General features: G+C 43.0%; 1 protein-coding gene across 28 annotated transcripts in view; it reads right to left on the bottom strand.

Annotated features, from left to right (window-relative positions):
- MACF1 (microtubule actin crosslinking factor 1) overlaps positions 1-13,320 on the bottom strand; it is a 305,934-nt gene that overhangs the window by 16,946 nt on the left and 275,668 nt on the right. For all 28 annotated transcript variants that reach the window (XM_033115596.1, XM_033115604.1, XM_033115599.1 and 25 more), the window contains 13 exons: positions 12,875-13,048; positions 10,515-10,670; positions 10,201-10,407; positions 9,945-10,064; positions 9,351-9,520; positions 8,102-8,261; positions 7,110-7,304; positions 6,641-6,769; positions 5,614-5,757; positions 4,963-5,151; positions 2,403-2,523; positions 1,717-1,880; positions 195-357 (listed from right to left, as the gene is read on the bottom strand). In XM_033115596.1, the coding sequence (XP_032971487.1) occupies positions 195-357; positions 1,717-1,880; positions 2,403-2,523; positions 4,963-5,151; positions 5,614-5,757; positions 6,641-6,769; positions 7,110-7,304; positions 8,102-8,261; positions 9,351-9,520; positions 9,945-10,064; positions 10,201-10,407; positions 10,515-10,670; positions 12,875-13,048 (2,092 nt within the window). The remainder of the gene's footprint in view (positions 1-194; positions 358-1,716; positions 1,881-2,402; positions 2,524-4,962; positions 5,152-5,613; positions 5,758-6,640; positions 6,770-7,109; positions 7,305-8,101; positions 8,262-9,350; positions 9,521-9,944; positions 10,065-10,200; positions 10,408-10,514; positions 10,671-12,874; positions 13,049-13,320) is intronic.

Below are 13,320 nucleotides of genomic sequence, written 5' to 3'. Positions count from 1 at the left end.
CCTGCTTCCTTTATTCTCAGAAAAATGAGGTTCTTCTTTCCAAGAAAATGGTAGACCACTTTTGGTAAGTAGTACCATTTCTTCTCTAAGACTATAGCTTTAACTGCAGAAGGACTGTTTAGCCAGATTCTAGTCTGCTGCTATAAAGTAAGGAACCCAGGTGTGACTGTGTTTGGAACTCTAACAGGACTCACTGGATGCTAGAATGCCATCAATAAACTCCTGACGTGTTATCTTCCCATCCTGGTCCTTGTCAATTCGCCGGAAGAAATCCATCACCCGAGACTTTTTATGATTCATCCAACGCATATACTTTTTCCTCCAGACATCAAAGTCAAAGTTGGCAAACTCCTTCAACTAGACAGAAATCAGAGGTATTAACAAGACCTGTCATTCTGGCCCTGAAACCTGCCCAGAGCATACCCAAACTTACACTCGTAAAGCCATGCGGCCTCCCACAGGGGCACCAACCATATCTACGTGTTGCCTCTTTTTGTGAAGGAACAATCTGGCTCCTTCACTTAAAGCCATGACTATTTACACGAGATGTGGTACCATGGAGCAGCAGGAGAAACAGTAACTGAACCACCACCATGGGAAATATGGAGCACGGAGAACAAGAATGGGAGGGGTCAGCCTTGCTTTCCCGTCGCACTTTCTCGAAGGATCTCCCTCTTCAGTGTAAGGGAATGGATTCTATCCCAGAAAAGAAGTGCTTACTAGCACTTCTCACTTGTGTGATTTTGAAAGGAACTGTGATCACAGAGGCCCATGTGAGCAGGCTCCATGTTTCCCACCATTTTCTGAGATGAGATAACTTGAATTCTGGCTTGGAGCATTAAAAACCCGCCCTGCACCCAAGCATGTTCCTTTGGAATGACTCCAGATGGGCCAACTGCCCATCTGACTTCCACGCGAAGCATGTGCCTTTGATGGACAGCAGCAGGTCCATGACACGGGCAGGCGATGTTTAGCTGCTTGGACTATGTTAGGATATTGACTCAGAAGGGCTTGAACAGTGCAGTGGTTTCCCCTGGTCTTCAAACTCCAAAGTTGGAAGGAATGGGGAAAAAAGAAAAAGCCAGAAACCAAATATGCTTAAAGCTCAACTGACCTATAGAAATAACAACAAAAAACCCAGAACACTCACTTCTGGACACAGCTGCTTTGATATGCGCAAATAAGAAAATAAAAAGATACTAGAGGTTTGTTTTAGAAACTAGGAAATGGGGTACTGTTTTATTAAGACTGATTTTGATAACTTCAAAATATATTTTCATAATCTACTGAAGACTTACAGATTAGCAAGATGATAAAAAATTACTCTTATTTCATAACTGTGTTGCTTTTATCTTTATTATTGAGCCCGTAATGGTCATTTTTGTGATAAGCTCTAGACTGGGAGGTAACTCTGCAAAGTTACGATCCTGATTCCCGACTACAGCCAGGTGCTGAGGAGGGCCAGTCACAGGACGGGCTGGCTGCTTGCTTTCCACAACCACGTGCTACGGCCTACTCTGCTGTGAGTGGTTTACTCACATGTGTGTCTTTTCTCCTCTGCGGGTTGAGGGACAGAGTACTGGCTCACACTGGTCCATTTCTACTTCTGAACAGGTAGGTCAAGAGACACAGGTCATATTTAGAGGGCCTCAGAAGGGCTGTCTTTGCTAAAAAGTCACTTCTCTCTCTCTCGAGAGCTGCTCAGCAGGGCCTTACCTCCTCCAGTCTATCCAAGGCATCGTTCAGCTTCCGCTGACGCTCCAGCGCTAACAGCCACACCTGCTGCCAGCGGGCAGAGAGCTGGTTAATCCGTGGGTTTTTTGCTTCAGATTGGGAAAGAATTGGCATGGGAGGAGGTGTGGGCTGACTCAAGGACTTCCCTAAAAGGAAAACAGCCACGCGATTAGAAAAGCTGGTTTTGTCAGTTCACAGAGAAATTGCCACACGTCTGATCCTTATAATGATACCCAGTCAGGAACTGCAAGAAACACAGGACCTGGGAACATTCAGATACAGAAGCATATTAACTTCAAAACTATTAATTCTCCTCCCCAGCCAATAGGTACTTATCTCATATTTTCAACCAATTTTGTCCTACCTTAGTGAACTGAGGAAACGTCAAATCAACTAAAAAAGCATTGGTTCTATAGAAGCTCACTTAGTTTACAATTAAATTACTGCAAACCAAATGTAAACAGCTAGCACTGATGACCAAAACAATGGACAGGTCACTGCAAAAGAATTTAACTACTTCGAAATTTCATACCAATCCAAGAAAATGGAGTATAGTTACTGTATGTCAGTGTAAGAAAAGTGAGTTTCAAAAAACAATATTTTTTGGAAAGTGCGTATCTTCAGCTAGCAGGGATGAAGCATCGTAAGGGAGCAGGCTGGAAACATACTGTTGCCACTGCGGGATTTCTCGATGAACGGCCCATGGGTAGGTTCCATAGTTTTCCTTTTGTATGTCTTGGTGACCCGGTCCACGTCAGGCTGTTTGCGAGTCATCTCCTCCATAAATGTCTTTTGAACACAAACAATAGAAAAAAAGAGTTGAGTTTTCTTGGACTTAGATGGAATCAGGCACCTCCTTACTAACAAAGGCCAAGCCCACAACACACCAATTGATAGATGCTTTTGTACACTGTCTCACTCATTTCAAGAAACACAAGTGAGCAAGGTGTTTCATCAGGTGCTGGAGTCTGGAGGCCTAAGATGTGGCTTCTGACTTCAAGGAGCTCACAGCTGAGTGAGGAAAACCAGGCAGTCAGAGCAATGAATACCACCCAGTGCCAAAGGAAGACCCAGGATGGGCACCCCGCAGTCCGAGGTCACCTGGAGGCTGGCGCCTGAGCTGAGTACTGAGGGATGAAGAATTAGCCAAAGACCAAGGCAGTGCCAGCAGAGAGGGCACAGTGAAGCCTGACAGTGAAATGAGTCAGGGCTCTTCTGATCCGCAGCTGAGCTAAGGATGAAATCAGGAGTGGTAAGAAGGAGAGCTAGAGTGGCAGGCAGGAGAAAGACCCAGAAATGTCTTGTGTCAGGCTAAGGGGCTGGGATTTTTGTTCTGACAGCAATGAGGGCAACTGAAGGATTTTGATCCAGAGAAGAGACTTATCAGATCTGTTTTAGTGCTACTGTTCTGGCTTCAGTGTAGAAGGCAAAAGATAGAGCCTGGTGGGGGACAAGTTAGGAAACCACTATAGTAATGGTGGCAAAACATGGTGAGGGCCTAAGCCAGGGCAGGAAAGACGGAGCCAAAAGTATTGTGAAAGTAGGACAGACAGGCCTGGGTGCCTGGCTAGATGTGGGGGGTATAGGAAAGAGAGGCGTCTCAGACACGTCACAGGATTCTACGTTGGGTGACTGGGTGGATGGGAGAGAGGCAGCACGTTTGGAAGGGAGGGATGGGGTCAGGCAGGATGAAATGGGTTTTCAGAGCTGCCTCTGCTTTACTGCATGTCTGGACTTAAGAGACGATAGTGCTGGAGATGAGGAAAAGATGTGCAAGTCTCTGTATACAGGTGATGGATGAGGCTGGTGGACTAGATAAAACCTCAGCAGTGTGAGAAGAGGGTCAAGAGTGGAACTTCAGGGAATAACATTAACAAGTGGATAAGGGAACAGGAACCAGCTAAGACTGAGAAAAAAGTCAGGGAGATGGGAGGAAAACAAGATGAAAGGACACATAAAACAAGAGTTCTGAGATGGAAGGAAGAGGCGATTATGCCACGTCATATAAGACAAACACGAAAAGCATCTATTGGGTTAGCCAGTGGGGTGTGCCTGGGAGACTGTCAGTGGCCTGATGGGGATGGGAGCCAGATCCCAGGGGCTGCGGAGTGAGCGAGAAGCCAGGAGAAGACAGGGAGTAAAATGAGGGAGGGAACCGTAAGGGTATCTTGAGGGAGACACAGGATTGAGAGGACATGTCTACAAGCTTTGGAGGAAAGCAAACAGGATGGGAGCGCTTGATGACACAGGGAAGAGACGGAATAACAGAAGAGGGCTTGGCCTTGAACAGGAAGAAGATCACCTCTCAGTTAGGAGCCGTGTCAATGTAGACAAACTTGACAGGAAGTAGAGGGAGGTCTCACTGGTGAGAATTATTTATACACACTAAAATGACTATATGCTCACAGTATAGCTAAGCAAGATACATGCTTGCATTCAGTGTAAATTATCATGGTTAAAAAGCCTATTTGCCTCCTAAAGGTATATTATGAAGATAGCTCAACTGAGCTTTCCTTCTTTCAGTTTAAACTTACACCCTAAACTTGATGGGTTGTCTTGGCCCATCTCTAGGTTCATTTGCAAGAGCACTTTCTGAACCCAGGTGTAGAGGGGTCAGAACAATGGGACCCTGGCTCAGGGGCAAGTCAATGGAAACAGGATGGTAGGCAGATTCCTAAGACGGCCCATACTCCTGGTGTGTGTACATGTCCTGTGTAATCCCCTCCCCTTGAGGGTGGGTGATACCTTTGGAAAGAATGGGACAATCACTGCCTTGATTATATTTTATTACATAAGAGCAGACCGGAGAGTTTCTCCTGCTGGCTTTGACGATCTAAGCTGCCATGCTGGGAGAGTGCCATGTAGCTAAGCCCTGACAGCAGCCTCCAGGAGCTGACAACAACTCCTGGTGAACAGCCAGCAAGAAAATGGAGACCTGTCCTATAACCACAGGAAATGAATTCTGCTAACAACTTGAATGAGCCTGGATGAGAACTAAAGCGCTGGCTGACACCGTAATTTCAGCCCAATAAGACCCTAAGAAGAGGATCCAGTTAAACGCATGCCCAGACTCCTGCCCCACAGAAACTGTGAAATAGTGTGTTGTTTTAAGCTGCTAAGTCTGTAGGAGTATGTTAGGCAGCAACGAAAAAAGGATACACAGTGCAAAGGAAATGGGCTCCACGAGCAGCGCAGGAAACAGCAGTGACACACGATGCGGTGACGTACCTGATGCTCAGCGATGAGGGCTTTCACTCGGTCGATGTTCTGAGGGATGGGCTCCTGATCCCGCTGGATGAGCGTGGTCTCAGCCCACTGGATCCACGCCAGGAGTTCTTCCAAGAGCTCGGCGTTAGCCACCAGTTCCGACAGGGCCGTTTCAAGACGCTGCTGGTGCTGCTTAGCCCACGTGAGGACCTGGGGGAGAGAAACCATCGCCTTTTTCAGTCAAGCACATCTCTGTTTTTAAAGTCCTTCGTCTGATCCTAACAGGGACTTTTTAGGGAAAAGACCACCCAAGCAATCAAGAGGCTTCACTCTGACTCAGGTGACAGAACTAGGGTAAGAGACGAAATAAGAAACCAGCTCTTCTGAGAGCAAATCTTGTGCGTCCTATTAACACAGGACTCGGAGGAAGGAAGAACACTCCTGCTCACTGGAAGCATCAACAAACGCACCACTACACTAGCACTGGTCTTCTAGGATTCTGCACGTTACCGAGGAAACAGTCATCATTAAAATGCTAACTTCTTTCTTGTGAAGTTATTCCCAGTGAGTAAAAGATTCCTTATCTGGGGGAAACAGAAAGCTCTGTGGTACTCTATTTTTCATTGCTATAAACCGGGCACGTGCAGTTCTCCTCCAGAGCCAGGGACTTACCTCCTCAAAGCGAGCCCGGATGATGGTGATCCAGTGTTTGATGGTAGTGATGCAATCAGGGTGGCACACAGCCAGGATGACCTCCCCCATCGCCACTGCTGCATTCACATCCACTCGCTTTTCTTCCACTTTCTTCATGAATTCCTAAACAAAAAAGATGGCAGAACAAAAATTTAAAAAAAGTCTACTCTAGCAGCAGTTAGTTTACACTATGAGGGGAAAGTGTCTTTTTTCCTGCATGTGTTTGCTGAAACAGAGCTCTAACTGCCTGTATTGAGGTGTCTCTGGCATTTTCTTTCCAGTTCTAAAGCACTCGAGAACGTGAGGGATTTACACAAGAATGACTTTCTCTGCTACAGACGACAGGGACTAGGGACTTAGAGGTATGTCCCTTTTCCTCTTCTGAATTAGTTTCTCTCTTTTTCAAATTCTGTTTTTATTTATCTCCTTATGTATAAACAGTATTGTTTTGGACAAATAACAGTTATAAAACACTACAGTGTTTTAAAAAATGCCTACAATACAATACAATGACAAAACCAAGATTAAAATCTCCCCGTGGGTAACACAAAAATTAAAAAGGGAACCTTTTGCACCTCATTAGGACAGTGACACTGAGGCCGCAGACACTCCATTATATTTTGCAGCCTGTAAGAGGCTCTGGGGGAGCCAGGAGGCCTGAAGCTGGTAACATAGAGGGAGGTGAACAAGGCCGTGTGCAGGGGAGGAGTAAGGGAGATGGAATAGTCTACATTTTTCTTTATATAATACCATGACCTTTGACTTGTTTACAACTACCAAGTAGTATTACTTTTGTAAAAACAAATGAATAATGATATGTATGGTGTCACAAATACCACCAGGCATTTCCTTCTCATTCCTGCTAAACCAACAAGCTAGGCCCATTCTGGTTTTGCTCCTTTGCGCATGAGGTCGGAAGTTTACAAGCAAAAGCTGCTTTCCTCAGTGGGGGGGCAGCCCTCACCATGGTGGGTGGTGTGGGTCATGGGCCCTGGGGCGGGATTACCTTATGGGTGTCAATGAGGGACTGCAGGGCCTCTGTGTCGTCAGGAAGTGCTCCCCGAAAGCGAAGTGTTTGCTCTGCTTCAGAAAGCCACTCCAACAGCATGTGGACTGTGTCCCGAAACTCTTCTGCCTGAAGCAACCAAGCACAAAAGACTGAACCTCTCTCTGCAGCCAAGGTCTTGGACCCTGGGGAATGCCCAGCAAAGGATCTGTGTCTGAATTCATTAGTCCATCATAGTTATTTGATGACCCTATCAAAGCCCCACAAAGGTCATCTTTCATTTGTAGATCTTTGAAAACCAACTGAATTATTTCTCTCATACGAATGAGTGTTGAAATTCTGTAGAACATTCAGAATATCAAAATTTGAGTTTATGTTCATTTTGAGATTGGCTGGTGTTGATCCTGATAAAGAAACTGGAATGCATCTGCTCAGTCCCACCCCCGGTTGCCCTGTGAAGGTCGCTGACCTGTTTTAAGGCCTGCTCAAGGCGGCTTTGTTTGGAGACGGAGAGTTTACACACAGTGTCCCAGCGAGTGCTCAGTTCCTGCAGCTGCCCTTTTACCCATGTGGTGTCATCGCGACTATTCTCAATCAGCTCTCGGCCTGACCGCTTCAGAACCTGAACGGTTCCCGTTCGCTTTCCCAGTTCCTTTTGAAAAACCTAGAAAACAGGAAAATTAGTGTGTCTGCGAAATGACTGAATCCAAGAAGGAAAACCACAGAGAAAGTAATCACTTAGTTCAGTTTTCTTGGTAGGTTCCAGTACTGTGTCTTTTATGCACAGAGAGAGGCCAGATGATGTGTAAGAAAAAACATGAAAAAGTGGCTCTAAATATGAGCTGTGTGACTTTGGATAAGTCACTTAGAGTCTCAGTCTCCTAATGAGTAAAATGGGAATGTTATACTAACATTTCCACAATTGTGTGAATTAAATAGGAAAACATCTGCCATGCACATAGTAAGAATTTGATGTAATTTCCAAGTAAATTGAATGCTTTGTGCTGAAGTAGGAGGAAATTATACAGCTCAACGTGACAGGACTAGGTTACATTAAATACTGGTGTGCATGGTGCTGGGCTTGTTAGGTTCAAAAGTAGTTTTAAAAAAAAAAGCACTCATCAGTGGAAATGGGTATCTTGAGGGGTCCTGAATTTAAATTCATTTGTAACTCAAATGAAAGATACTAATAGGAAGGGGATGGGGGAAACCTCTCCAAGAGAAGTTGACACATCGCCAAATCTGAATCTAATCAATTTTGGTAAATTCTCTGTGACTAATGTAGAATCCTGGCAGCAGTTTGTTTCAACACACAGAGCAGGGAGCCGCCCCTGTGACAAGCAGAGATCCAGGCTCTTTCAGATGTACTTTCTCCCCTGGAAGGTGCACATGAGCAGAAGGCACACATAGGTGGAGGCCCCAACGGCTCTGCCTCCACACAGCCCAGATCTCACCCCTCACCTTGTGGGCATCCATGAGATTCATGACGAGGTCCAGGTCCCCGTGCACAGGCTGGTCCTCGGCCAACTGCGGTTCCACCTTGTACAACCAGTCGACCAAGGCCTGCAAAGCATCCATGAACTGGCCTGAAAACAGCAGGGCCTCCTCCAACTTGTGCTGCCTGAAAAAAAGCACACACAAACCTCGCTGTTTTTAGGGATTCTTTTATGAATGGCCCACAATTCTGACTGCTAAAAGGGAATACTGCCTGAACTCAGATAGAGAGAAACCTCCGTGTTGCAATGGTTAGAAATACCGTAAAAAGTGACTAAGAGAGATGCCTAGACATTTTTAATCAAACCATTCTCTAGAAAGGATTAAGCATAGTGCAAGAGACAGGTATAGATACCCTTTAGGCATCTTCGAGTCCAATGGCTATACACAGGGACACACCCTATTGACTAAGGCCTGTGTTCATTACTTTATACCAATCCATAAGATGGTGGTGGTTTTGGTAATGATCTGGAGTCAGGAGTTTAACTCCTAGCTCTATCTATGCCAGTTGTGTGACCCTGGGCTGTCTCTTCACATCTTTGAACCTCAGTTGCCTCATCTAAAAACTGGGAGTACAAATAATATACAGGTATCATATTACATAGTGGGTACAAATGGATAAAAGTATAACTTTTAGAACCAAACTGAACAGTTTCAAATCCCAGCTCTGCTGCTTAGTCGCTGAGTGACCTTGGGGAAATTAAGAAACCCCTTTCTGATCATTTCCTCGTTTGTAAGATGGGAATAACGGCACCCACCCTCAGTGGTTGTTATGAGGGTAGATGATTGGTGAGCACTTTAGGCACACACTCAGTAGGAGTTGTTCAGTACAGGTCAGGTACTATGATGGTTAAATGAGGTAATACATGTAAAGCTTTGCACAGTGTCTAATACATAGTGAGAGCCCTCAGTGAGACAGCTACTGGTAGAAATCGGAGATTTAGAAATATTTAGAATTACCAATCTTCTATTACTGTTGGCTTGATTTTACAGGCCTCTCTCTTTCTAATACAATAAGGTTCAAGTTTAAAATGAGAGACTTTTAATGTATTTTATTCAAATGATTTCATAACTCTCATTGAACTACCTAGAGCTACTGGGATGCTACGAAACCTGTTAATGATGCATTAGCTCTATTACCATTTTATGGAATCCAGTAATAGTCTCTTAGTTTTGGCATAACATATAGATCCATGAAGGGGACACTCATGCTCACCTCTCCACAGACTTGCCACAAACAGTATCCCATTTGTCTCTGACTTCTCCCAGTAAGTTGTCAAGTTTCTGAGTGTCATCAGAAAGCAAAGTCTTTTCTTTCAGCGCTCTGCCAGTTCTAATTGTGGTATCATACACAGGCTGTTTACCACCGAGAGTTTTCTGAAATTCCTGTTTCCAAAAATAAAAGGAAAAAAACCATGCTATAAGTCCGATGACATCTTGATTTCGAACAAAGAAAAATGTTTTTGTATTTCCAGGTTGGTATATAGTATAAGTATCACCACTTCTTGAACTAAAACAAGCTTACCCTTAAGAAATTTGTAAGTTTTTGTTTATGCCACATACTGCAACACGTATTTCTAAAAGCCTACAGTTTTAACTGGTTTACTACTACATCACTTTGTTTGAACTTTTTTTAAATGAGAAACTGTTATAGTTAGACACTGTCTAGATACAAAATGGAATGCTTTATCATCTTGATTTTTTTAACATTAACCGATTAATTTTCTTTTGACCAGCTCTTTTACTTTTAGTATGGTATAACCTTCAGTAAATACTAAGCTCAGGATGTAAAAGCAACCAACTGCTTTACCTTATGCTTAGAGAGCTGAAGTTTAATTTTGTCTGGGTCATTAGATATCTCCAGTTCTGAGTCCAAGTGACTTTCTGCATCTTCTAGCCAGTCAATCAGTTTTTTCCAAGCTTCATGGAACTACAATTATATAAAAAATAAGCTGTAACAGGAAAGACTATACAAACTATACAAGACTTATGAGAACCAATCCAGAGACTCAACACATGTAGCTCCAGTAGGTTCAGTAAATGAGTGTCTTTCCTTTATAACTTACTTGTTTTGCCCGCTTCCTGGCATCATCTAGTGATCGCCCTCTTTCAATAGATCGTTGGACAACCTTCTCCCACCGAGACTGGACGCTAACCAACAAATTCTTGATCAGAACAACGTCCTGTTTTTGGCTAAGGAACTTTAACTGATTCCCGGTTTGATCCAACTCAATGATCTGGTCTCGATGAGCATTTACTTCATTAGCAAAAACCTGAAGGAAAATTTTGCTCTTTTTAAACTGAAGATAAGATAGTGGCGCATCTCTTTCAACCAGTCCTTTCAAAAGGAAGGGGATATCACAGTGTGTGGCATAATTACCTTGTGCTCCTCTATCTGGGAAAGGACAGTGTTTAGAATCAGGCTGGGAGGAGAAGCGATATTTAAATTCTGCTCTGCTAGAGTGAGCCAGTTGATAAATTCTTGCAGGGAATTCTGGAATTCTGTTGCCAGGTTGAGAGCTTCTTCCAGCTTTGACTGAATTTTAATTAAAACACACACACACACACACAAAAAGAAAAAGCGCCAAATTCAGGGATTAATAGCTTCAAGGACAAAGGCGTGAATTGTACACCAAATGAAATGACCTCTAAAAAGGAAGCTCCATTTAATCAACCCCCAAACATGTTTTGTTTGCAAAGAAGGGGACGTTTTGAAGTTAGTGTCTGAAACCGAAACAACTGTGTATAAAAAAGGAAATACCACAATTTGCAGCTGAGTTGCCTTCTTTGCCATTCCCTACTTCCTTGGGCATTAAAGAACCGGAATAAAACTATTCAAAATGTAAGTGAACAGACCCTTTACAGTCGTGACAGCTTCAGGATCTGCAACTTGCTTTGGGCAAAACCTCATTTTCTTTTAGTGTGTTTTTCGTGGCATAAAAGCAACTAGACGAAAAGCACTTTACTATAAAAATGACGCTTATTGCAGTGCACACTGTTTAAACGTGTTTCAGAAAACATGGCACCTAACAATGTCTGAATCTGACACTTATACTAAAAGCAGGAAAGGTAATTAAAGCCTTATAGTCTAAGCAAAACACTGACAACCCTAGATGTGAATTTTTAGACACTTTGGTCTAAATCAGATGGCAAAAACAAAAGCTCATTCAGCGCATGTACAACTGTCCATGAGTACACCCCAATTCCACATTCTATAAGCTCCATCCTCAGAGACCTTGACTCCCAACCCCTGGGCGATGGCCTCTGTCCCTGGCCCATCTAGCAGGCAGGCAAAGTAGAATAATGACAGGTTGTTCAAAATGAATAGAGCCAACACATTCATAGGATGTACACTAAAAATGTTAATTGCTATTAACTAGGTTACACATGATTTTTACTTTCCTCTTGTGTTTTCAGGTTACTTTTGTAACCTAAAAAAACTATAATGAATGTTACAAAAATGTACAGGTCCAATGTAAATAAATCAAGTTGAAAAATAAAATCTGTATCAAATCTTAGAAATTAATATATTGCCAAGGTTCCTAGACAGAACATCATTTTACTGATATATTCTTAATATAGCACCACATACTTAAGAAATGATTTCCGTGATGATCCTGAAATGTAATGTTCTTGCACAATCAGAAATAACTATCTTAGACACAGCCTTTGCCTGACCAGCTCCACTGATAACGGGTATTTCTTGAGGCAACCGTCTCCATTGTTGGGGGAACCCTCTAGAAACTTCTTGAGTATGAGCCAGAATCTGCCTCGGTTTCTTTAATTAATTTTAGTTCTGTATTCTGCAGGAATTACAGCCAACAGTCTGTCCAAGAATTAGAACATAGCCATACACTCAGGTCGTCTAGCCATTCTTTTGTGTAACGAAACCACCAGACCCCGCATTAGAAGAATTCTAGAAAATTAATGCTTCTCTCAAAATGTTCAGTTATATGCGAATATTTGTTTCATGTGCTTCTGCCCATTAAATTTGGTAGGACCCATGCCTTTATTGTTCCCACTATATACCAAGCACAATGCCTGGTACATACATGCTTAGTAAGTTTTTATTGAATGAATGTGGCCAATAGACTTGAACCATTATTTAATTTGCCCAGCACAGAAACTCTGCAGTGATACTCTGAAACTCAGTACTCATAAAAAACAGTGTTTTGGGGCCTGGATCCTCAAACACTTTTTTCTTCTTTTGAAGAGAATTTGATTTTTGAGGAAGACTGGGAAGAGACCATATAATTTCTTTCTTTCTTGATTTTTAGTACAATTTTCTGCATACTATATTTACACTTGAATCCAAATTCCTTGTGCGGAATTATTAATCATACTCCCTGCGTGCTCTCTGTCCCCACCCTCCCAATCCCAAGTCACCAACTCCAACATAACCTTGTTTTTAAGTAGGAACACAAATCTGATAAACAATGGTCATAGGGTCCATCACTGGGCAGTAATGTCTTAACTGGTAGATGCAGAAAAGGAATGAATAATATAAGCAAATACTGGCAGAAACTAGTACCATCAATGCAACTTGACATGGATGGAAAACGGAAATTTAACGGCAGAAAAGAGATGATTAGCATGAAGGCAATTCTGAGGTTATCAATTCTGCAACTTCTGGTACAATATACCAGTCTTCAAAAAGCCCTCACAGAAACCAGATGGCAATAACCCACCACCAAACACTACTCGAATACCGTCATCACACACTGTATTTGGTGGTGATACCTTTCTTTCTTCCATCTTACTGCTGACCACATGCCACTTCTGTTCCAGGAGTGCTACGCTCTGTTCTGTCTTTGAGCCAGACCCAGAATCATCACGGCTTAGAAGCATGAGCCTGCCCTTGTCAAGTAGTTGATTGTAAGTCTCTTCCTTGGCTTTGAGCTGGGAATAGAGTTCCTACAAGAAAAGTCAGGAGGGTTATCAATAATGCCAATTCCCTGCAAGACATCACACACAGATTTATGAGCAGTCTGGAAACGTCCAGGAAGGTCTCATCTCAATTTAAACCCTATATTTTAGATTCAGTTCAACTGCTGAGCACTTAGGGAATGAAACCCACCATTCTTCCTTCACATGAAACTTATTTTCATGTGAGATCATAAAAGTAGATCCCCATAATTTATTTCTCCTTTTCCTGAATTTGCCTAGAAATTACGCTGCCTTGTTCT

The sequence above is a fragment of the Rhinolophus ferrumequinum genome, chromosome 9 (genome assembly GCF_004115265.2).
Source record: "Rhinolophus ferrumequinum isolate MPI-CBG mRhiFer1 chromosome 9, mRhiFer1_v1.p, whole genome shotgun sequence".
NCBI classification, from domain to species: domain Eukaryota; kingdom Metazoa; phylum Chordata; class Mammalia; order Chiroptera; family Rhinolophidae; genus Rhinolophus; species Rhinolophus ferrumequinum.
The sequence above is the reverse complement of the archived record's forward strand: the minus strand, read 5'-3'. Positions and strand labels throughout refer to the sequence as shown.